The sequence below is a fragment of the Odontesthes bonariensis genome, chromosome 7 (assembly GCF_027942865.1).
Source record: "Odontesthes bonariensis isolate fOdoBon6 chromosome 7, fOdoBon6.hap1, whole genome shotgun sequence".
In the NCBI taxonomy this organism is placed as follows: Eukaryota; Metazoa; Chordata; class Actinopteri; order Atheriniformes; family Atherinopsidae; genus Odontesthes; species Odontesthes bonariensis.
The window spans coordinates 13,094,320-13,120,750 of record NC_134512.1 but is presented as its reverse complement, the minus strand read 5'-3'; the positions used below and the strand labels follow the sequence as shown (position 1 = coordinate 13,120,750).

General features: G+C 39.9%; 1 protein-coding gene across 1 annotated transcript in view; it reads left to right on the top strand.

Annotated features, from left to right (window-relative positions):
* The first annotated feature begins 1,116 nt into the window (after positions 1–1,116).
* The window catches only part of pdhx (pyruvate dehydrogenase complex component X), a 29,209-nt gene continuing 3,894 nt past the window's right edge, over positions 1,117–26,431 (top strand). Inside the window, exons 1-9 of the mRNA XM_075469542.1 lie at positions 1,117–1,275; positions 5,522–5,605; positions 7,348–7,448; positions 12,456–12,667; positions 14,899–14,997; positions 20,018–20,195; positions 20,343–20,490; positions 22,680–22,738; positions 23,836–23,994. Of these exons, the coding sequence (XP_075325657.1) occupies positions 1,140–1,275; positions 5,522–5,605; positions 7,348–7,448; positions 12,456–12,667; positions 14,899–14,997; positions 20,018–20,195; positions 20,343–20,490; positions 22,680–22,738; positions 23,836–23,994 (1,176 nt within the window). The 5' untranslated portion in view covers positions 1,117–1,139. The remainder of the gene's footprint in view (positions 1,276–5,521; positions 5,606–7,347; positions 7,449–12,455; positions 12,668–14,898; positions 14,998–20,017; positions 20,196–20,342; positions 20,491–22,679; positions 22,739–23,835; positions 23,995–26,431) is intronic.

Below are 26,431 nucleotides of genomic sequence, written 5' to 3'. Positions count from 1 at the left end.
GTGCACGCCAAAAGGAATACAACACCAACTGCTCACCAGGACCAAAATATCTGCTGCCCTCCAACATCAGCAGATACTGCCAACAGAGCGCACCGGCATTTTCAATCCAGACCCGTCCAAAAGAGCTAAAGGTGTTACGAGCTCCTGGACCAGGTTTGTGAGGCCCAGTAACACATTAAGACAGATATTGCAATAGCAAATGAAGACTAAATGCTGCTAATCTCAGATAGAAGCAGTATAACTGTCAGTGATGTCCCATCTTAGGGAAGTACTCACCGGAGCGTGGTGAGAAGCTGATCTACCGCCACACTCCTGCTTTTTCTCTGACTGGAAGGAGCAAAGATCTGAGTGATAACTCAACACCAGGTAAGTCTTACCTGGTAAGATGTCTTCAATAAAGTTGGGGAAGCACCTGCTCTAAATGACTTTCATTATATTTTATTAACTCTACACAACATTTTGGCAAATTGTATTGGTATTGTATGATTTTGTTTTACCAGTGTTTACAGTCAATAAGACAGACAAAATAAAAATAAAGAAAAACAATAGAAAAAAAAATAGCTCTGTGGTACATATCTGACACTTTTATTATTTTGGAGTGTTAGGGTAGGGGGGGTCATTTTAAATTCCTAACACGCAAAATAAATAAAGGCAAAGCAGAAAGGTTACCAATAATCCCTTCATCTCCTTAAATTTCTTTATTGTCTTTATTGTGTTTTTTTTACAATAATTATTGTATTTTTTTTACATCCCCGCTTCTGTTTTATGTATGCCTTCGTGTTGTGCACAGAGTGGTGTATAGCTCTGGTTGTGCAGAGAGAAGTGTAATTTACATTTGTTAAATGTAGCTAGCAGGTTGTTCAATAAAGCTTTTATCGGAAATAAAAGTTAAAGGCCCTCGCAGGGCAAATATAGGCTGTTTCTATTTTGGCCTATTCGCTTAGATCTAAATAAATTCATAATTTATCTGTAGTCACAAAATAAGTTAATGTAGCACATGGTATGATTATGATAATTTTCTATATTTCAAAATTGTCCTTAGAAAAAATGTTTGTAGGGCATTACGCTCTTCTTCTCTCGTTCTTGGTTTTACCGTCAGGCATCTGTTTGGACGCCTCTTACCGACGGAGGACGACAACATGGCGGTCTCCTTGCGTCTGGGTCGTCAAGGAATTTTATTTGGGCTCAGGTTGTCAAATTTGAGCAAATTTACCTGTGTAACACACCCTTGCCAGGACCGTGTCAGACACTTCTTTCAGTCATCATGGATGCTTGGTGAGTGTCAGGTGCCAAACATGAAGATAGCCGTTGTCCTTTCTGAGCTAACAACCGCTGACATTTGCTATCGCCATTTACCTTTTCCGTTAGTTGTGTAATTAGGTTGCTTTGTAATCATTTGGATACGTGACAGTTGATGACTATGTTTTCAAATGGAAGGCGCTGGTGTGACCATTGACAGCACAGTTTGATGGTGTGATACGACAATGGGTTACTTCTGCCACAGGCTAAATCAAACTCCGCTTGTGTTGCTCACAGAGTCATTTGTAATCACCTCTGATAGTTGTTTAACTCTACGTGTATCTAACTTTGTGTCTTTCAGTCTGGTGGCCGAACATCTCTGTGGTGTCCAATCTGTAATTGTTACCTCTGTCAGCTGTCGGGACTGCATGCTACATGCTCTCAATACAGCCTCGGTTAAATAAAAGGGGCGATCCAGGCTATAGTCGCCGTGGATCAGAAAACAACTGTGAACTATAACTTAGTTTGGTATATTCGACTATAATTACAGTGCATTTCCCCTCTCATAACAAAAGTTAATGCACAGTGTGGAAAAACCACAGGCACGGTTTTAAAGAGATGTTAAAAATGATATGATAACTCATTGCTATACACTAATCTATGGGCCCTGATGATGTGTGGGTTATTTATTGCCATTATTTGGGAGCAGTTGTTCCCTTTGAGTAGAGTGTAACTTCCTTTACATCAAAACAAAGTTGTTTTGAATTATGCCTTTATTCATTGATGATTGATGACCAGCCTGGTGTGAGTGGTCTCTTTCAAGCTGACATGCTCTAACACCAGCGTGACGATTCTCAAAACCCAATATGACCTAATTTGACATGTGTATGCTTTTGTGTTTCAACCATGGAGTGACACGCTCACATTGTGTCGATATTTTCAAGACATTGAAACTATTCGTATTTTTAAATTTTTTTAAAGTACTGTTAAACATTTTAAACAGTTGGTAATTTTCAGTAAAAGCAGAAAGTTGAACCTCTCAGATGTAATTTATTTAATCTATTTTTAAGCCTCTGAAGCTTTTCTTCAGAGGCTGAGAAATAAAAGGCATTAATTTTCCCAAAAACCTTGAGCTTTAAGAAGGCTTTTTAAAAAACAAAAAACAAAAATAAACAATCCATGATAGTTTAATGGAAGAATGAGTATGATATTGATGTGAATCATATACTATTGCCTACAAAGTCTCTGTAGCCCACCATGAAAGCACGTGTTTTGTAGAAATGATGATCCACCCCTTTAGAAGAGCTTCAGTAATATGATGGCTTCACTCCAAACAATGCAAGTAAACAAGAGTCCATGCCAAGGCACAGTCAACCTTTTCCGGTGGCATGTGCTGGCTCACGTGCTGACGCTTCATGATGTTAACTGCAAACTTGTTCTAATAATGAGCCAGCACACAGCAAAACCGCTCATATGAGTCAACAAGAATGTGTCTGGGACAAGTACCCAAAACATGTCCCCTTTTGAAACGGACTCTTTAGTTTATTTATTTATTTATTTTTTTAACTTATGACGGGACAAGCACAGGTGTCACATTACTTCATTACTGATAGCTCCATTCCAAACATTGCAAGTAAGTGAGTGACGTGTGAACCCCCTGTGACATCGTGAACATCTTGTCACATTTTGAAGTTCTCAGTCAAGGATATCGACATATGTTTAAAAGTGTCTTTTTGAAGATAGTTTTTTTTTTTCTCGATATGACTATCGTCATTTGACTAATTGGAAGGTTTGTGATTTTACTCCCGTCTTCCTAAGACCACATGTTGAAGTGTACTTGGGCAAGACCGTTGCCTCCAATGCTTCCATTGGTGTGTGAATTTGTGTGCTCGAGAAAAAAAGCACTGTAATATTGTATTGACCAAGATTTACTATATGTGTTTAAATGAATGCTTGTAGTGTTATAAAGCGGTTCAAGTGTTCTACTACACTAGAAAAGTGCTTTACATGTTAAGTTTAGGTTACTTACCATTAACGTTTCCAGTGATTAGGAAATAGACATTCTGAGAGACTATACGTATCCTCAGGCATTAAGAATCACCAAACTTTTTCTGTGTAGAAGAATTTAGCATTTCCAAAAGAGACAGACGGCAAACCAGTAACCACCCAGGATTCTATTTACTCAAGTGTAGGTTTAATTATCTCATGCTTAAAATACATTTTGTTGTGCATCAAATTGAGTAGATTTAAATAGAAATGGATCTCTGTCAAATATTTTGACACAATCCTGTCTGTTTGCAGGTTCTGATATTCAGACTACAGGTCACTATATATCTATATATCACACTATATATATATATATATCTATATCTCACTATATATCACAGTTATGTAACTTCTTCAGTAGTTCACAGTTGTCTTTGAAAAGATGTGATGTTATGAATCCTGCTTAGAGCCACAACAACAGTCCAGTTTCAGACAGACACTTTTTCTACAGTGACGGATAAATTACTCTGACCTAAGCTATCTCTTTTTTTAGCCAGAGGGAGTCATGAGCTCACGAAGACATGAATATACTTATGACAAAAGAGTAAAACTAAAATATATACTGTATGTGTTCAAAAAATTATCACCTTAAGTAGTCGTTGGCATCCTTCACAGTACAAAAATGAATAGGAAAAAAATACTTGATGATATAGAAAAGAACCAATATCATTTGTATACTCTCACATTTAACAACATTACTAACTATCCAGCAGATGGCAGCAGTACCTCACATGGACCACAGACAAACAAATACAGAAGACAAACAAATAACAAGCAATTAATGAAGCAAAGGCTGCAGGTGCTGTAACACAACTCAAAACTGCAAATTATTCAACTAAATATATTTAGTTCTATTAAGTTTGTGCCTTTTTTTAGATTTTATTTTGTATGTTTTTACATATTTTAACGCAGCGTGTTAAGCCTGAGCCAACTCTCTGCTTTGAAAAAGGCTGTTTTGCTCTCGTCTTACTTTTGTATCAGATATTTTATTTGGTGAATCTTGGAGAACATTGAAGAAGTCTGCTTGTAAAAGCAGCATTTTATAAGAAAATGTGTAAAAAGTATCCAGGAAAAAAACTCATGCATGACTGTCCTCGCCCACATGTAGTTTCTTTATTTTGCTTGTGTTCTTCTTTGATGTGTTTAAAACATTCCTACAGGTCATTTTACAGAAACAACAGTCAAACATAGTGAAATTCCTTTTCAAGCTGTGCAGTGTCGGAGCAATAAACCTGGGCGTTCTTTTAAGTGCAGTATTACTATTAGTTTAGGGGAAGCAGTAGTGCATCTGGTATGAGTGCTTTGCTCTAGCAGCATTGGTACTCACCCATAATTAATCGTAACCCATGTTGCGCAGTTTCGATTCCTCTCTCGAGTTTTGCCTCCCACCTGAGATGCGAGTGGAGCCATAATTTAAACCAGCATCAATTGGAATGCAAAATTTTTTTTTCAGCTGAATTTTTAAAAAAAATTTTACACCCTACCACTGTTTTATATTATCTCTTTCAGTTAGATATGAGCAGTGTTTGCGACAATGTCAATAATTCTTACATTTGAACACACGCTTTGGGATAACGTGTCACACCCCTTTTATATGTCAGGGATCTCAGAAAAACTAGGGATACTCCTGCACATCCACGCTGCAGCTCCTTGGCAAACCTCGTCTCTTTTCACACCTTCTCGCAGATGCATTTTAGGAGTCGCAACACATTTCATGAAGTTTTGCTGAGAGCAACTTCTAGGTCACACGTGGAAAGACAAAGGAGAGGATAAAAGAGGCACTAATCAGAGAAATGAGAAAAGCCTTCTGTGCTCATCACAGTGCTGAGAGCCAGCTGATCACAGACCTTCTGGCTGACTACAGTGGGTGACCCTGGGTTGCTTTCATGGTGGCTCAAAGGCCTGCAAGAGTATGAAAGCCTCTGGTACAGTGTCAGTCGGGATCATATTGACATAGGTATCCCGCTGCGAGCACACTTCTATCACAGTGGCACTGTCGCATCCTGTGCTTTGCTGCTATGAGCTGATCGTGTTGACCCACTGAGCTCTTCCCGTGGCCAATCGCTGCTTCTTCTGGGCTTGTCATTTTTATTTTGCTTTCAGTTATTTAGTTAGTTAACATCCACATAGTATGGTTAAAGAAGTTGAAAGGCCCGACTCAAGAGATCGCATTTTACTTTTTAAGTCTTGTCGTTCTTACCATCTTCACTTAAGTTGTTTTCTTTCCATCCACTAGGTGCCAGCCCACTCAAAGTGGAAATGCCAGCTCTCTCCCCCACCATGGAGGAAGGAAACATAGTCAAATGGCTGAAGAAGGAAGGTAAATGAAACGCATATGCACAGTTTTCTACTGGATTTTCTGTTATTTCTCACCAGGCAAACCTCTCTGTGTTTTCTGTGTATTACAGTGGGCAACAGATGACTTGTCTTCCTTCCTCATGCAGTTTCTCCTTTATACCAATGCCAAACATTGAATGCTCCCTTGCAGTCTTAGCAAATATAATTCACAAAGTAATAGACCCAGCCTATTTACATCAAACCCAAATGCTTAGTAAAAGCTTTTTCCTTCAATGACAGACCATCAGCACCTCTCATCGTGTTGTAGTCATTAACTCGATGACATTGCATTTCTTTGTAAGACAGAGGCATGAGCAGCGGAGCACCTCAGGGCCTTAGTGGCAAATTGGCTCAAGGAGCCAGCAACACTGCTTAGCAACTCTGCTCAGCCAGGTGATTCAGCCACACTCTCCTTCATCAGGAAGGTAGCATGCTGAATTCTGATTGGCTGCTCTGTTGTTGCCATGTGCTTCTTTGGCTACGTGTGTCACTGAGAAAGATGAGGAAGGAGAGACCAATTTTCAGAGCAAAGAAAAACACATCCAGGTGAACTCCCTTTGTAAACAACTTAGACAGTAAAAAAAAAAAGAGAGATTAAATATTATTAAAATATATTTAGTCTACTGTGACATATTGTTTCAGCTTCATGAATTAAGATTTAGGGGACAGCGGCACCTTCCCTTTAACTTAATTTTAAATATATGTATATACTTCATATATCGACTGCATTCTGATGAGGCTGACTCAAGGGTCTCTGATACTGCACATCACACCTCACCCCTGGAGTCATATAGTATTAAAGCCTCATACAAATCCAATCATTGCTTGTTCCCATGGTGCTTCCATTGTCAATACTCCCTCTGATCCTTCAACCCTCCCCCACCTATTCCCCTTCACTTCCCTTTCACACACCCTCCTCTTCCTTTTACCTCCTTTATACATCATCAGTGTCCTACAAAGAAACACTACAAAGTTGTCCTTAATAATTCTTATTAAGTCGTTCTTCATAAATGTGTTTTACCTTTATCATCACATCACCCTTAAGTTTTACTGGCCTTTGCTACATATCGAAGTGATGTACCCTAACGACTTTTTAAATAAAAAGAAATGTGACCTGAGGTCACAGCTCAATCACCCTCGACCTTTATCACGTATACATCCCCTTCTCTTTGCTTCTTCACATGGATTCATTCATACTGAGCCTGGTCTTGACTGCATTATGGAACACATTGACTGCAAATGCGGGGGGCTTGAATGTTAAGACAATTAACTTAATTGTTGAATCATTGATTTATCAAACGCACTTTCTATTCATGCAGTAAGGCATTAACCAACATGTGTTGTTTTTGTTGTTTCAGAGGAGTTAAAACATAAATGTTTGCGTATTCCTCCACTGGATGCTCATTTATGTTGTTGCACAAACAAGAATTGAAACTGAATCCGTGTTAATAGATCCCATCCTCTATCCTCTCATTTGCTAATTAGATTATGATATTTTCTAACTGTGAAATACAGTCGATTGCTTTCAACCAGTTGAGATTGTTCAAGGATGGGCAAAGATCTCCCCCTCTACCAGAATTGCTCCATCTCTCATTCTTTCTCACGAAACATTGATTTTGAACATTGGCTCTTGATTTTCAGTTTAAGCCAAAGCTGGTGTAGACATGTAACCACCACATAACCTTATGCCTCCTCAGGTGTGATTCTGATTCTTTTCCTCTGCAGGTGAGGCAGTGGCAGCAGGCGATGCCCTTTGTGAGATTGAGACCGACAAGGCTGTCGTGACTTTGGAATCTAATGAGGATGGTGTCTTGGCAAAGATATTGGTAAGTGAGCAAGAAAAAAAAACAAAAAAAACACAAGCTTATCATCCAGGAGATGATTAGAAAAGGAAGTTTATTTTCAATCAAAAGCCAAACTCGAGCTCTGAGATTTTGTTGCGTAACCTGTAACACCAGAAGGTTGTGCATGTTCGGATGCTGTGAGATTTCTGCAGTGGTCGTTGCAGTTAGTGTTTGGAATCTCGTCATATTCACGAAGGATATCTTCCTGTTAAGGCCCTAAAGGGTATCTTTCGTTGTCTATGCTAATTGGGTACACTAGTTAAATCTGATTTTCCAAACAGAGACAGCGAAGTTTTGATGAGGCATCATCACTGACAAATATTTCTTTCTTTCCATCCCCCCAGTGTGCTGTTTGCTTGTTTGTTTGAATTTTTGATAAACTGCCAACGCCTGAGCAATCAGCTGTCATCCATCAGACTCCACCATGTTTGTCCCCCTGAATACAAAGATGCAGATTTTATAACTTCTTCTTTTGCCTAACTGCTATCAATTTTCAGGATGTAAAAAATGAGGAAATCAAGGCTATCATTTCCTTTTTAATTTAAGCAAAATAAATGACTCTCCTAGCCTTCCCCATTTAAGACGATTGTGAAGTGTTTTTGCATTTGCATGCACAGAAGTGTTAACCACTTCTTCAATGTCACAGGGAATACTTTGTCTAATCGTACTACATGTTCTCTAGTCATATAATTTTGGATGTGCTCATTCTGTGGTGATGCTCGACTGGTTCAGGGCTTAAGAAGGCAATGTTCCTGTTTATGAAATCGTTGTACACGGCTGGAAACCAGTCAAGACAGCCATTCTACAACAGCAAATGCACATCATGAATGTGCACTTGCAGTACATTGTCATTTAGAAGTATACTGTGCACTCTTTTCATTTCAAAACCATAAGTACATTTCTGCTTTTCATGGCTCTCACTTCAGCGGCTTCCATTTTTTTCACATTCTTGTACTCCATCCCTGTCTTAGCAACTGTGGGAATGATGTAGTTTCCATAGCAACCACCCCAAGAATTGGGGGTAGGGGCTTCAGCTGGGAGAGAAAGATAGTTTACATTAGATAAGCCCTCAGTACTTTCTCTTTTTTGCTGTTACAGCGTATATGTGTATTGTTAACCCGAAGAAAATAGCAGATATTGGCAGTATTTTACAAATTTGGCACGACAGATTTGGCATCCACATTGTATGGGCCAGAGTACATTAGCCCTTAGCAATACTGTCATTGCCCTCCAAGAACACAACTCTAGTGTAGAGGTTAGTATAAATAATTGCCTGTGGTGATGAAATACCTTGACATGCTGCACTAGACATTGAGCCTGAGCTCCGAAGGGGTTATTTGTGGGGGTTGTAGCACTACTATGGCCACCTCACGTTTTCCAGCTATGCTCGTTAGTGGAAGACCAGGGGCTAGATTCTGCTCATTTTGTGATATGGATGCTAGTAGTAGAAAGTCTAGCACCATGAAGACAGATTTCTAGATCTAATTTTACTCTTGCTGCTTCATTCTACCCTAACTTAAGGATTTTGGTTCAGAAAATCTGACCACAGTGCAATCAGTCATACCTGAGGGAAGTACATATATACATCTTCAAATTGAGAGATCAGTGTTCTTCTGTGTTCACAGGTATTTATTTATTTAGTATTAGATGATTGATAAGAATCATAGTCTTTACTACTACTCTTATATTAACAGCCTCAATATATTGTTATCCAAGCAGTCAATTTAAAAACCAAACATCTGTTATTTTTCCTCTTAAGTCGGTTGTTATAATAAATCCCTTTCTAATCGTGTAGAGTTCGTGTGTCAGGTGACAAACACGCCAGAATACAGACTTTAGGCTGTTTAAACAAAGATGAGGAATGTAAAATGTAGGAAAGAAAAAGGGGAAATGGCAGGCAATGGGTTCCCAAAAAAGAATGAGCTGATTTGCCAGCTCCAGTTTGTGTTGTGAGTTTTAGATATTTCACGTCTGGGAGATTCCATCAAAGCAGCAGGCTGTTGCTGCTGACACAAGGAATGGATCTGCAGTCCCGTTTCTGCAATATCTGTCATGCTCTACTAATCAGAGCCAAACCTTGTCTCACACAGTCTCATGTGTCTTTCCACTGAATTTGTGTGCATGTCTAGTCTAAAATCCACCCTCCCTCATAGAAAAAGCCTGTTCAGATGCAATTCAGTCAGACTGTTCGACTGAGCTTTTTGTGCACCTGCTACCACACGCTAGCTATGCTGAACATGATGTGCCATCTATCAAATAAGTGGTCAACATGACACAATTTTGTGTGAGGAATCTAATATATTCAGGTATTGCTAATACTGTTAGCAACTGTTAACAACTGTTAAGGTGAAGCTTGCTGTCACTGAGCTTTTGAACATCCCATTGGGCTTGTATTTCTGTAAGATGAGCTTGTAGTTGGTTTGCTGTGATTTTTCTGTGATTTTTTTTTTTTTTTTTTTTTGTCTTGTTGAGAGCTTTTGAAAGGTCCACAGAAACTTTTTTTTTTTCTTTTTCATGGTGAGGATGTTTCCACATAGAAAATGCTATAGATCAACCTGTCATGGATCAGCTGTCCTTCTTAAAGGACAGTAATTGCAATCTGAGGTCATGCAATACCCAGCTGTTTATTCGGAAGTGGTCATTAATTCTCATTGAACAATGTAGTGTGGATATAGTTCCAAAGTAAGAAAGAAGTATTTTAGGTTTGTTTGTTTTGAATGCAAACATTTCACATTGTAACAAAATGATCAGTTAATTAGAAAATTATGACTTGAGTTCTGACATTAAGCGTATTAAATGTCTATAGTTCAACATATTCACCGTGGAGACTATTTATACAACCCATTTATCTTCTCTGACAGCAACATCTATGTGGGTAACATTCACGGACAGAGCTAGTTTGAAACAAAGATCGCAGGGTGAACACAATTTGCACTTCCCATAGGTTTACATGTCATCTATAACCATTTGATGGCAGTGTTGAGCCCCACACCATCGTAGAGTATGTAGCCATCTGTTTATGCAGCTACCCATGATGCATACTGCACACAGTCCATGTGATTTTAATGTGAGTCCACTCAAGTGTTGTGACAGTGGTTTACAGGAAACCACTTTTGGGCTTTGGGATGGGAAGTGTGTTTAAAATGCGGTGTGTATAATGCCGTGGTTTTGCAATTTCTGCTTTTGAGTCAAGGGCACTTTCCTTTTAAAGGGTAGTGTTCTATTATCAGTAGTCTTCAACTTCAGTTGCCTTCTAATATCAACTCTGATGCTTACTCTTATACTTACTCTAATCTTAAATGTAACTCAAGTAGGCTAAATATTTTGCAGCGTTTCACATCTGTAAAGACATTATTTGCATCGGTGGACCCTGGAAGTTGGAGAAGTTGAGAGGTACAAATTATACAGGAAGTGCATTTAATTTATGGGCTAATTAGCAGTTGTTGAAAGCAGCATTCTGTTAGGCTGTCAGTCACTCATCACTAGCAAATTTATTTTCCTAACAGATTAGTCAAACAAAACACGCATTCATCAATCAAAAGTGGGTTGGAATATGCCTTTGAATAACCACAATTGTAACCATTGTAACCATGTATAACCACAATTCTGTTATTTATTATTACATATATGACATATGAATATACTCAAACAAATTAATGGGCTTAACAATTAAAAGACATTAGTTGCTTATCATTTTCTTATGTGGCTGTTAAATGGTGACATAAGGATGATCCAGCTTTGGTTATTTGGTCTCATAAGGGGGTTGTTTCTCTTTAAAGTTGCACACAGACATCTGGAATGTCGTCTTACAACTTCACATATCGCAAAGGTGGTTGTACCACGCAGCCATTGTGGGAAGCACATTGCATCTCTACTCGCCACCATGGAAAAATCCTTGTAAGATTTCTGAGAGATGTATGTGGAAATTTACAGAGCACTGGAGATCCCTGAGAGGCCCTTATCCCACCCTCATCCATCACCTTCTGCAGTCCAGAGCAGGTGCTGTAGTGGTGCTAAACATGAAAAACAAGATGGGCTATACAATCCACTTGTGCATACAAACGGGTACAAAAAAGCATATATGGCATTCTTATTTATAGCAGAAATGATCAAATAAGGTTAAACTAACGCATTTCATTAACTGCACGTCAGGATGATTCTTTTAAAGGTTGTTTTATTTCGAAGCTTTATCGTCAATCTGTTTTTTATTTTTTATCATCCAGGTTTTGTGTCATTTTGGCTGTTGGAGTCTTCATGCACATGAATTTGATGCTTTGTTAATTATCTCACTAACTGTGCTGCTGGACAGCTTTTTTTTTTTCCTTTCCAGTTTGGTGAACATGATAATTGACCTCTGCTTCTGATTTCACAAGCTTCCCAGAGGGAGGGATGCATATCATCTAAGATTGTTTTTTCCAAATGTTTCTTAGAGTTTGTAACATCAGCACAGCTAGTCATTTCCTTCTTTTTATCCCTCAGCCCTTGTCATATTGAGCCACACCTTCAAGAATCTGCTCACTAAGGGGAAATGTGCAGCTGCCAAACCCTCTTGTGTTCTACTTGGCCTTTCAAATAGTCTGATCTGTATGTGAAGGACAACACCACGCACAGCTTGGGGAGGATAGCAAATTGCTTGCATTGAGTTGTGATTACTCCGTATCAAGATGGATCTATGGTTGACAGTATAAAAGATTCTGCACTGCACTCCAAGAGCTTATTAAAGTGTAACTAGGTTTTTCACAAGAGATAGGGCAAAATGGAATGATGTCATTGAGGGCGCTGTTTAATTTTTCAAGTAGCTCTTTAATTATGGCTGTCAAATGATTTGGCCAGTGAGAATTGGGGAATGATTGACTCCAGTATAACCTCCCCTTGTCATTTACCACAAGCTCATTCAACAGTCCTTCACCTTTATCCTGTCCATAAGAGTCGCAATTATAAAGCGACTGACGCTTCTTACCGTGTAAGTGCCTCTCACCCTCTTTACAGATGGAGGAGGGCAGTCGCAGTGTGCGTCTCGGCACCCTCATCGCCCTCATGGTGGAGGAAGGGCAGGACTGGAAGCAGGTTGAGATCCCCTCTCCAGAGTCTGCACCACCATCCGCAGCACCACCTGCTGCACACGAGGCCTCTGTCTCGGGTATGGCCCCCGCTGCACAATCTCCATCCCCGCCTCCACCAAAACCAGTCACATCAGGACCGTGAGTGTCACTTTTCTTATCTTCTCTGCTGTTCTAATCAGTCTTTTCAAATATATGGTTAACAGGTTTGCAGTTGTTTCCATGCAGTTGTGAACTTTTCAGTTCACTGCACATTCATCAGTCCTGGATCAATACTGGAGTGCAGTATCTACCACCATATAACAAACAACTGTTCACGTTTCAAAATGTTCAAAAAGCTGCTTGACCCTGTTTACACCATAAATAATCTCGTCAATGTTTTTAGTTGGAATTATTTTTACTTATTTTCTATATTTTGCAATGCAAACAGTTTAGTGCCTCGCCTCTCCACAAGTTTAGATTCTAATCAGCTTGACAGGAGTGAGAGATAGAAGCTGAATGTGTTGTACTACTAATGGATATTTTTACAGTAACTTGTATAAAACATTGGGCCTCATGCAAGAACATTTTTGTATTTTTATTCTAAATTTCTCTTACTTTTTTCGTACAAAGGTCTCATACGAACACGCCACGTTAGTTTCAACAAACGCTCTTAACTTCAGAAAAAGTGTGTAAAAGACCTGTGTAAATGATTAATGCCACCCGTGCGTATTTAAGTGCATGTGCACGAGGAAAGTTCGCATACTCCATGCCCAAAATAATACCATATAATCCTGCGCTTCCTGTCTCCTGTGCCAGGAAGTGTTGAGTGTTGAGTCATGAGAATGGCATCAAGGCGCAAAAAGAACAACTTTATGGGCTCTGAGATTGAAGTTCTGCTTCCAGAGATCCAAAAAGGAAAATCTGTCATTTTTAGCATGTCAGCGGTGGAATTACGGGACCTGCTAAAGTGAAGAAATGGGAAGTTATTACGAATGTGGTTAATTCTGTGTAACCTGTAGTTCGCAATGTCACCGAAATAAACGAGAAATGGTTTGATATGAAAATGGCTTAAAAAAATAAATAAAAGTCTCGCCATGGCCAGGCGCTCTATGACTGCAACTAAACCCGTGCAATCAGTTGTTGCCTCATCATGATGGCACTTTGATGGGGGGTCCATGAAAGGGGTCTTCTGGCACCACACCTTCTGGTCTGCCTGGGCTGGTTCAGGTAGTAGGAGACCCTCGTTCATGGCAATATTGTGCAGATCTGGCATGCCTTCTCTGGGCTATAGTGCAGTTTGCCCCCCGCTGTATCGAGACACCTGGCCTTCAACTCACTGGTGCGCTCCACAACGGCACGGGTGCTTTGATGCGTATGTGTGCATTGCTCCGATTATGTTTGGCAGCCCAGCCATGGCATGAAAGTCCCTCTTAATTTGGACTTGTTGGACAGCGGTGTATGGGAATTTGATGTACCATGGGTGATAAACTGATGAGAGTTTTGATGACCAAGGGGAGCGCACGACTCACAGAGGACTGGGACACCCCCGATCTGTCTCCAATCTCCCTCTGAAAGGTTTCCCGTGGCCAAAAATCCAGGGGTGGTGAGGACCTGGACGTGTGGTGGAATTGGGTTTGATCGGCATGTTTCTCTCTGGAGTTGTGGCTCTAGCAAGCTGCAGATTTGCAGCAGCACAGTCCTTGGCAATCTAAATCGCGATGTCAGACATTTGTCTGTCTCCACACAGTCTCTTCCAAGAGCCTGACGCGCTAAGGCATCCAAAAGTAGCAAAACAGCCGCTGGTTACGCTTCCCATTGACCTTGTTCTATACAGAGTCAAATTAAGCTTCAATTAGTGCATAATTTAAGTCAAACCGAATAATGTCAGCATCATTATGGGGTATAATGTATATATTTATTTATGTTTGCTTTAAAGTAATTAAATATACAATCCATTAGTCAAGCAAACTTGATTGGAATAACAGCAGACTATTTTACGAAACTCCTACGACAGGTCTGGATCACTCGTAAATTCGGTTCGTACCTGAAAGAAAACTTCAAATCCGAAAAGATTGGTGAATGCGCACATTCTCTTAAATCACTCGTACACACAATTTAAGAACAAATTTGTTTATACGTTTCGTACGTGTTGCATGAGGCCCGTTGTGTTCTGCCAGGCAGAAATGAGATATGAAGTATCTGAGGTAGTCTACTGCTTACCGGGGCAGTGGTGTGTTTTCCAAGAGATGCCCTTAAAATGTTATAAAAGACGTTGCTCAAACTGTGCTTTTCTGGTCTACCTACAACTTTTGAGAATTCATCTTTCAGAGTCATTGATAAACTTGTGTCTTTAAAGCTTGAATATATAACTGCACTGCACTCTTGTCCAGGTTACGCCTGAGTCCAGCAGCAAGACACATTCTGGACACCCATGGCATTAACCCAAAATTAGCCACACCCACTGGACCAAGAGGACTCATCACTAAGGAGTGAGTTGAGAAATGCTGTAACTTTTAGACTTACTACATGCAATGTGTGTCCTTTTTAACCCATTAAGACCCATTAAGATGACCTTGCATGTAAGTACACTCGTGTTGTATAAGCTATTTGGAGTCAAGGTGATCGTATGATACTGAACCTCTCTGTTACTTGATTAGGTCAAATATAATGTAAAAAGAAAAAAGACTGATTCTTTTAGAGCGCAGTTCCTACAGCTGCTGTCTCACAGTTGATTCAAAAGTGATCAATTTTGGGGCGGTCGGTGGCGTAGTGGGTTATGCAGCCGCTCCATGTACAGAGGCTACAGTCCTCGCTGCAGCTGGCCCCGGTTTGAGTCCCGCACCGGACGGCCCTTTGCTGCATGTCTTCCCCCTCTCTCTGCCCCCTGCTTCCTGTCTCTCTCCAACTGTCCTCTCATTAAAGGCATAAAAAAAACCAAAATATATATATATATAAAAAAAAAAAAAGTGATCAATTTTGCCATCAAAATTGAATGCATTCTTCCTTTGGTCATGCTTCACCTCTTCACCGAGTTTCATGAAATTTGGCTTGGCAGTTTTTGAGTTTTATCCTAATTTTTTTTAAATCTGTACTCCAAATTCAAGGTCAGTTGAGAGTTATCTCTGACAAATCTTGGATGAGAGATGATTATTTCAGTGGCCAATCTTTTGTTTTTACCTTTTTTTTTTTTTTTTTCTTTTTTTTTTTTTTTTTTTCTTTTACAAAATGATAAACCACACAGATCACAAATTCAAGGTGGGAAATATGTTTCACTGTGCCAGGGCTGTGATTTGTTTGTTTGAAGAGGAAGTGACGTGTCGGTAGGAGGTGTTCGTTTATTATTGGAACAGGTCAACATAACAGTGATGTTGCACTGAAGTATCTGCGAATGGGAGACGTGTCAGTCCGAGGAAATTCTTACACTGCAGGCAGTATGGCCAAAAAAACAAAAACGTGAGAGACTAGATAAGTGAAAAGAAGATGGTTAAGAGTTTCTGTGTCTTATTCTGGTTAGATGGTGACTTCACACAGCTACCTGCCGTCACCGAAGGGACCTGATTGAATGCTCTTGTTTCCCACCTAACTGCCTGCTGGGGAATCTCATTAAAGAACTTCTGTCACCATAGCAACCCAGTCTCTAGGACCCACTGGTGACCATAGAAACGCAGATCATACTCTTTGGTGCATATGTTAGTAGAAGAGAAATAATAATAATTACTGGGAACTCAGCAAATCATTTCTCTTCATGTGTAACTTGTTGATGTAACTGGATTTATGGAATCACCACAATATCTTTGAATACATTAACATTAACACTGCACATTTATTGCTGCTAGAAAGGCTCATGTGACCACCGATTTTTACCAGTTTAACATCATTTATGACTCAGTTACCAGTGCTATGTATTTACTTCTTATTGGCTTAAATTACAAATGTTCAAATAGAAATTCTACAGTGTGCTGTATGCCTAATGGGTGGCAACATGATTTATAGGCTTTGAAGCTTAATTTCTTTGTTTGTAATGTAATTTTAATTACTGCGAATTCCCCTGACTTGACATAGTTGCACCTAAAGAGACCTCGCTTTAAGCCCTGTTAAACTCAAGATTTGCATGAATAGCTCCCCAGACAATTGATTTACATTTCAGTTAGCTAGTTAAGCAGTCTGCCTTTACAAAGAAAAGGCTGATGCTAAGAGAAAACCGGGGAAGGAGATAAGACTGTGGACACAAAGAGAATGAAAGAAACACATTAGTTTCCTCTCAAAACTAAGCACCGTCTTGCTTTCCAAATGAAGGTGAACACATTCAGGATCTTCTCAAAAAAAAAAGGCTCAAAAGCCTATTTCCACTCTTTACACTGGCCAAGTATTTTGTCCATAAAATTTGTGAATGAGTCCATGTGTTTTCCCCAGAGAATTCACGGTGAGTGTTTGTGCACGCTGGTTACAGTTACTGCGTCATACTCATTTCTGCCTGCATATATGTTTGCCACTCATTCACAGATATTAACACAAAACACAGTTATTTCAGATAAGTGGGAACTTCGTCTGCCATCGTCAGCGTGCTGGGAGAAAAACCCTGCAATTTCTGCAGCGTACTTTTTGCATCTTGTCCTGTCTCCTCTCTACCCAGGTGCTTTCTGAAGTATTTTTAGTTGTGAAACTTCAACTGTAGTTGCCAGTTGACACACCCATCTAATTCTTCTTCGGCAGTGTTCACCGTCATCAGCTTAAATGACCAGTAAACTGATGGAAGGCGTTACCGCAGGGAGGCTTAAACTCTACCTTTTTTAAATGTAAACTGTGTTCTAGTCGAGCATGAATATTGTGGGCAGCAAAATGATTCAACCCCCCATTTCGTTGGAAAAACCATACAAAACAGTTTGATTGATTTGACTGATTGACTGTATGTGGTGAGACTTAGCAGACGGAGAACAACATCTCCCCGCCAGAATAGTGTGTTATCCATGTGGCTTCATGAAAGGGCACGACAGACCCTTTTCCCTTCCTTTGTCCTTTGACCAGGAAAAGCCCTCCCCTCTCATTCCTCCCTCTGCTCTTGCTGTGCCCCTCTTTATCGGGCATGAATGACATAAGTCACAGAGATGAGATCATTGAGATATATTTGACAACATACTTCTTTAAAACAACAAAGTACACATATACATTTCCATCTTTATCTTTCACCCTTTATGTTTGAGAAAATTAATGTTTTTGTGGGTTTTTTTTTACCTGAAGCCAAACCTCTTGTTGAAATGTGTTTAAATTGTCTAAAAAGGGAACATTATAGTAGTGATATTACTTCACCATAAACTTTTTCTTTTCTAGTGACAGACATGTAGCAGTGCTGGTTTGTCATGTATCTGATTTTCCAAACAGAAGTGTTTGAAACTTCTGCTAGAAAGCAGGTCAAATTTTATTTGTTTGGTTTGCTGTCTCTGGTTTATTCATGAATGCTTTGCTTCTAATGCAAAGTTGCTGCACGGTAACTACTACTTCTCACTTTTTTCATTCCAAGAATGGTTAGAAAGAGTTGGCCTGAACTTAATTTTTATTTTTGTCTTTAGTTAATACATTCTTTCATTTTGAGAGTCTCTGGTATGCACATTTTAAGAGCTGTATGTTGGTTAAGGCTTTAAGTTTTTTAATGAGTGTTTTAATGAGACTGTACAATAATGTACCCTAAACCCCGCTGTACATAGGTTTCAACTTCCACTATAGCAGGTTATTTCAAGGCATTACATTGCTTTTAAATGATTTTATTTATTTTTATCATTTTTTTTTTTTTTAACAGGTTGGAGTAGGAGATAAAGAATGTGTTCATGTGCAGATCTGTGTGTCAGAATTTGTGCTGCCTTGGCCCCTTTTTAATATTCCAGGCACCTTCCCTTACCCTTTCAGAGGCTTCTTTGTCTTGGCTGTCATTTGGGGTGCGACTGGTCGATGTCGGAGCCACTAGCCGGCCAGCTACACAAAGGATACCAGTGGTGTCATCGTAAAGTCTATTGACTTGAATTCAGTCCACAACAGAAACTTTTTTTCTCCCTCTCTTTGTACATGCGGTATTCATATTATTTTGGTGGTGGGATTGGTGCTAATAAAAAACCCTCACTGTAGTCGTCTCAGTTTAGCTGGGGGATTTGCAAGTTTCCTCAGTCCCTCTACAAACAAATTCTCATCAGCAAGGGAAATGGAGGAGATGGTGTCAAGCTAAAATAAAAAAGGAGGTTAAAAACAAAGTCACAGAGGCACGGGGAGAACCTAGCTGAGGGGCCCAGACCGTTCCTAGCTGCTTGGTAAAGTCAAAGGCAGCTAGTCGAGACAAAAGACTGGCACATATGGGGAAGGTGGACCACGGTGCACTTGACTGGAACCAGAGAGTTTTAAGCACCCTATAAATGCACCGCCCAGCTTTTTAGCTAAAAAGACAAAAACCGAAAGGTGAAAGCAAAAGATCCAGAGCGTATTTCTTAGTGCAGTCATTTCTATCCTCTTCTCTTTTTCTACTTTCTGAATCTGTCACTTCTCAGTCTGGCTGTCTGCGCAATCCATCATGAGTTCATGGTTTCACGTTGTCTAAAACCTTTATGGAACAACTGCCTGTCACAGAGAAAAGATCTCTACGATGTCCAATGTTAGATATTTGATATGACTTAATTGAAATGGTAATGATTTAAAAACTGTTTGGGATAATAATAAACAAGTTAAATCTGAATTACTCTTGAATCTGGGAATACATTTCATCATGCGATTTTTAATGGGATGCCAAAGACCTGTTTTTTTTTTTGTTTGTTTTTTTTGTTATAACTTAGAGATGGGAGGAGATAGGGAGGGACAGAGATGGGAAGGATAATGAAAGCAAGGTTTTGAATAAGCCCATCCTTTGCTGCAGCTGACACCTGATCCTGCCCCTCCTGATTGTGTTTGTTAGCTCTGTAAGATTCTCATGACACCCATCCACCTGTGGATGACCTGAAGTTACCTTTCTACAAGGCTGACGCAAACAAAACCAGATGAAACTAGCAGAGGGCTTCTTGTTAGCAAAGTGAGAGTCCATGTGTGAAATCTACAGGTTTCACTATGATGGTTAATTTGTTTAAAAAAAAAACAAAAAAAAAACGAGTTAACGACACGTTTTAAGAGTAAAAATGTTCTGATATTGATTTATAGCATGATAAGAAGACCTTAGCTAGAACTGTCAGTGCTGAAGTTAATCTTTTTAAAGGCGTGGAACTGGGAACTCGTGGGCTTCCACAAATATAGACTGAAATGAAATATGCATAAATAAGTAAATAAATAAAAATCCTGCACAATTTTACAGTAAAATCATGAATCATCATGAATATATGAACAATAGCCCAAGATCTGAGCTACTGTGAGAACATAATTAGTCGCGTTTACCACCTTTTTCCTCACTGATACTACGCTTTAACTCACGAAATAACCTTGTAAAAGAATATTAATAATAATGATAATAGTTAATTTCCTGTTTGTTTTTCATTTTTCCAGAGATGCATTAAATCTTTTAAAGATCTCCCCTGCCCGAAAAGCGGCACCAGCCATGGTGACGCCTACTGCCCCGAGTCCCGTCCCGAGTCCTGCCCCTACTCCGGCAGCACCCCCCCCACCTCCAGGCAGCAGACCTAACATACCTCCTCTGTCTGTGCCAGGGAAGCCAGGGGCACCAGTGAGCACTTAAATCATTTGATCTTTCATTTTCCTTAATGCTTTTACAAAGTGTTGTTATCATTCTGTTTATGTCAGTTACCTCTCTGAAAAGGCCCCTTTCTCCCTGTTCAATCATTTATCTCTGATGTCCTTCCCCTGTGTTCAGGGAACTTTCACAGAGGTGCCAGCCTCAAATGTACGTCGTGTGATTGCTCAAAGACTGACCCAGTCCAAGACCACTATCCCGCACGCGTACGCCTCCGTCGACTGTGACATGGGTGCAGTCATGCAGCTCCGCAAAGATCTGGCCAAAGGTAAAAAAAATAATAATAATCTTGAACCTTGAGGTTAGCATGTGTGCACTTGCACAATTCTTGTCATGCATGTATTTGCATCCTGACCTTAAGTGAATGTCTCATCGTAAGGTTTGTAAGGTAACATTTTCCATGAAGATCTGGATTTCATGGGGTTTCACATGACTGCTCACTTATGCATTCAGAGAACTTTAAGGACATGTCCTCTTTCAGAGTAGTTCTGCTCTCCTGGTTCAAAACAACACACAGACACACACACACACACACACACACACACACACACACACACACACACACATCTCCATCCCATAGAGATGTTAAAAAAAAAAAAAAGGCACCAGAGGAATTGACGTCTACATGTTATATTACTTTGAAAATATGTTTGGCCTTTGAAATATTAATGTTTGTCTTCACTGATTGATGCAATCACTTATGTCTGCAACAGATGGCATGATCCCCACAGAGCCTTGTACTCAATGTCAAAGAGCCAGTCGGGGATTACATAAAGAGGCAGAAAGGCATTTGAAATACAGTTGACAGTTAAAATCCCGAAGGAACTTTTGCAAGTTCCCCATTAGCATCTAGATCAGCATCTAATAATGTTATACTTTGTTGTGTCCTATTTGTCCGGACCCCCCCCACTCCTGAAAAAACCAAAAAAAAAAACCAAACAGATCATCCATCTCAAGGGCTTTATGCAGAGAGGCATAATAAAATTCCAACATCTACAGGAAGTGGTATGCCATGCATGTGCATAACAAAGATTTGCTTACATAACAAGTAAGCAAAGGACGCAACAAATTTCCAATTTCAACGCTGGTTCATAGAGAATGTTGCACACATCGTGTGATAATGACATTTGTCGCATACGCCCAGCGGAGCCTTGGGGGAGAAGAAAATTCGAATTGACCCGTTTGCATTTACAGGTGATGAACTGGATATAAAACGTAGAGAAGCCAGCTGCCTCGATCATATACTAAAGAAGCGTCTCGAGGAATTTGCTGCATTTCACTTGGGAACATTATTTGTTTTGTCTCTTGAAGCAGAAACGGCCATCATTCAATGATGTGATCAGTCATGAGTGTTCTGTTTTGACTGTTTGCCCTTCTGTTGCAGTCATTTATCATTTCTCCTTGTAAATGCAAATGGCTCAGTAGATTTTTTTCCATGCAGTTACTATAGAGATTGAGTTAGTCTAATGTGTGAAATATTAGCTGGATGAAGCAGTTTCTTCACATTTCAGAGAACAGTTCTTACACTTTCTCTGCCATAGAGCCATTCCTAACAATAGTTTTCTTGCAAAACTGACACTCCTTGAGCAACCCCCATCACCATGAATGTGATGAAAGTTGAGGGAGACTAACGCTGTAACCACAAAAAGGGAACGTTATTCTTGTGCCACAACGTCCACAGATCGGTAGCTTTCCTCATTATGTTGAAAAAAGGAAGGAGGAAAAAAAAAAAGCCTTCACTTCCTTTGAGCACGTTGATATAGCAGATGTGCTTTGTCAGTTTCCCATTTTAAACTTTTAGTTTACACGCCATCGCAGAGTTGTCATCATTTAGCGTAACTTTTCCTCGGTGTCAAACAAATCGTAAATCTCTGGCTGCTTTCTCTGTGATGGAGGAAATGGGACAGCGATTCCAAACCTATTAGTGAGGCCGTGTGTGCACTGAGGGGTTCTCTCGCCGGTTGTTTTTGCGGGCCCTCATTGTTCAGGAGCAGTACGATTTCACGGTTAGCTCATTAATCATCCTGCTCACAGCGTTCATAACTGTCTGGTACTACACTGTTGGACACTAGTAAGAGTGAGCAAGCAGTTATCAGTCCAAACCTGCCTGCCCCTCTCCCATCATGAACGGAGGGAAGGGCCTGAGTCTTGTAGAGACAGGTTGATATTAATAATGTGCTTTGCTTGTTAATTATATACAGAATACTTTTTTTTTTCTACCTGATGGCATTTGTAGAATCATTGAACACCAAATGTCCTAAATGGAGGCAAATGTAAGCAGTTTTTTTTCAATATGATTAGTGTTATTCAGAAATGTTCCCAGGCCGCATTTGGCCTGATGTCTCGTACAGAATAAGTCCCCCCATGTCCCCCCCAATACTTTTTTGATCATCATCTTCTTCTTTTTTGATTAAAGTAAAAAGAGTAATAATTTTTGTCTTGTCTTTGTCTTTTCAGAACAAATCAAAGTCTCTGTTAATGATTTCATTATCAAGGCAGCCGCTGTGACACTTAAAGTAAGTATTGTGCAGATTCTCCTTTGCTGTGATTTGCTCTTTTGAACTTTTTGTTTTGAGATTTGTGTCTATTCATTGCCTAACCCTTTGCATTTTAATGTAATTTTGAATTAAATTGTGCTTATTGAAATCCTCTCTTTCAGGCCTTTAAAGACAGCGTAGTTCATTTTGCAAATGACTTGTTAGGCAACCCTAAGCATTTAATCCCAGTGTAAACAACAGAATGATGAGCTCAGATCTGTTTCCGTACATTTTCACCTTTTTTTGTCAAGGAAGACACTGTTTTTGGAGATGAGGAATGTGTTTAAAATAAGTGGGCTCCTGTTATTTGCTTATTCCAGTCCGAAATGTTCCAGCAGTATTTCATCAGCACATTAAACCAGATAACTTATTCTTATCCCTTTCAATGAATTATTGAACTTGCTTTGATTAATATTTGTCAGCCTAAAGGATGTATCCAAGACCGAGCAGCAGTTGATAATCTTGGCTGTTTAGTGCATGTGCCATGATCAATGTGAAGAATGTGGAACATACATGCATATATCCGCCTTAATGTGAGCATCAACTCCCAAAGCACAACAAGGCTCTGTCTTGTTTAAGCACCATGTTTTCATGTTTTTACTGGTAGTACGATGTCTCACATGACTGAAATGCCTCTTTAGATGAGCTTCAGCATGTACATGTGAAATTCACTCTTGCAAAACTGTATCATGGAAGAATTGGTACAAGACTCTGTACTTTCACCCCAGTGGTCCAAACTGCACAGGGTGTCTCTTGAAGTGTGCAGCTGCACTTTTTGAGGGCAGATTCCATTTTTTGGTCACATGTCAGCAATTCGACACCGATGTTTTCAAGTTAAAAAGCAAAGACAGAGACTCCATCACAGCAGAGGTCATTCTTAATAACTCAAACTGAATAATGATTTTCCCACGTTCATTTTGTTCTTTACTGTTATAACTGACAGGTGACGCCGCTGATATTTCATCACACTTAAATGCGTCTCTCCACACCTTTGAACTGCATTAAAACACCGTGCAACCAAAGACCCGTCTCTGTCCGAGACGACCTAGGGTGACCTCTCATTTTGTTTGTCCCAGGAAATGCCAGAAGTGAATGTGACTTGGTCTGGTGATGGACCCCATGCTCTCGATTCAGTCCATATCTCAGTTGCTGTGGCAACCGACAGGGGCCTCATCACTCCAATCATCAGGGATGCTGCAACCAAAGGAGTGCAAGAGATCTCAGCTAATGCTAAGGTAAAGATCACAAGAATAAAACGAATAAAAGACGGTCAAATATGATCAACTGCTTGTGAGCGGTCCTTCATAGCTTCTTGGAAGGACTTTTACCACTTGGGGTCAACGGTTGATTTGTACATGGGAACAGATGCAGGAATTGAGGCTCAAGTGTAGCCCATCCTCACAGGAAAGCAGACTGATTTAAAACGGTAATAAAAAAATAAATGACACAAAAAAATGGTGAAATGGTTGAAACTTTTGATCTTGTGTAGGTTGTTCTTTTTCTTGCTCATATTCAACAGCTGCATACAATCCTTCACTTACAAACACACGGATAGCAGCTCAGAATCTGATACACATGAACAGACACAAGCAGTAATAACAATGATGAAATACTGTTTCTCGCACGGATCAAATTCTCACAGTGAAGATGATAAATGTGCCCTGCATCTGCAATGACGCCTTGTAAAACTCTTTCGTGTTCAAAGCCCGTGCTAACAGCCATCATGTCTCTGCATATGACGTTTGAATTGGCCACAATCTATTGAGTCATGTTTCCAAAAACATCTTTCCATCCAAGGTTAAGCGATAATATCAAATTTGTTGAGTGCTTTTGAACAAAATGTTACATTTTGTCAATACAATTAAACAGTTCACTGAGTTTGAGTTTATTCCGAGTGTGGACATCATAGTAGAGCATATTTCCTTATTTTCCCTCTGAGATACATTTTTAGTATGATTAAAGGTATTTACAGTTTACATTCCATCGTACCAAATAAAACGATCTGAAGCTTTGCAGAATTATATGATCGCAGAAACCAGTGCTTTGAACATGATCTAAAGTTGGTCAGCATCTTTATATAGCAGTAAATGCTTTAGTCCAGACAGACTTTTTATCTCCTGGGTGATACCCTTCCAGGCTTTTACTGCAGCCATCTTCTGCTCTTTTGTCCCGATATCTCTTCTTTTAGTCTGGTTTTTAGGAAGCGAAACGCAGCTGCGGTGTATTTTTTTAAGAATTGATTTGTTTATTTACTTAAATCTTTACTTAACCAGATAAGTTATTTCTTTTCATATTGGGTGGGGTATTTATTCATACTTGAATGCCAGTGGTGATGGTGATGCTACAAACAAATTTCGTTGTAAACTCTGTTTAACAATGACAATAAATAATATATCATATCATACGTACACATCAAACAATACAGTATTATTCTTTTGATCAAGTGATCAACTTGACCATCTCACATTTGCTTTTCATGGTGTTGCAACACATTGGGCCTCATGTAAGAACATTTTCGTATTTTTATTCTAAATTTCTCTTACTTTTTTCGTACGAAGGTCTCGTACGAACACGCCACGTCAGATTCAACAAACGTTCTTAACTTCGGAAAAGGTGTGTAAACGACCTGCGTAAATGATGAATCCCACCCGTGCGTATTTAAGAGGCACGTGCACGAGGATAGTAAATTTGCATACAAAATTATACCATATAAGGCTGCGCTTCCTCTCTCCTGTCTTAGGAAATGTTGAGTGTTGAGTCATGAGAATGTCATCAAGGTGCAAAAAGAACAACTTTAGGGGCTCTGAGACTGAAGTTCTGCTTTCAGAGATCCAAAAAGGAAAATCTGTCATTTTTAGCATGTCAGCGGTGGAATTACAGGACCTGCTAAAGTGAAGAAATGGGAAGCAATTAGGAGTGCTTTTAATTCAATGTCACCTGTAGTTCGTAATGTCACCGAAATAATAATAATAATAATAATAATAATAATTAAAAAAAAGGGAAATGGTTTAATATGAAAATAGCTTTAAAAAAAACGTCTCGCCCTGGGCAGGCGCTCGATGACTGCAACTAAACCCGTGCAATCAGTTGTTGCCTCATCATGATGGCACTTTGATGGGGGGTCCATGAGGGGGGTCTTCTGGCACCACATCTTTGGGTCTGCCTGGGCTGGTTCAGGTGGAGACCCTCGTTCATGGCAATTTTGCGCAAATCTGGCATGCCTTCTCTGGGCTATAGAGCAGTTTGCCCCCCGCTGTATCGAGACACACCCACCTGGCCTTCAGCTCAGTACGCTCCACGACAGGGGCACGGGTGCTTTGATGCGTATATGTGTCTCGTGCTCCGATTATGTTTGGCAGTCCAGCCACGGGATGAAAGTCCCTCTTAATTTGGACTTGTTGGACAGCGGTGTTTGGGAATTTGATGTATCATGGGTGATAAACTGATGAGTTTTGATGACCAAGGTGAGCGCACGACTCACAGAGGACTGGGGCACCCCCGATCTGTCTCCAATCTCCCTCTGAAAGGTTTCTCGTGGCCAAAAATCCAAGCGTGGTGAGGACCTGGACGTGTGGTGGAATTGGGTTTGATCGGCATGTTTCTCTCTGGAGTTGTGGCTCTAGCAAGCTGCATATTTGCAGCAGCACAGTCCTTGGCAGTCTTAATCGCGAT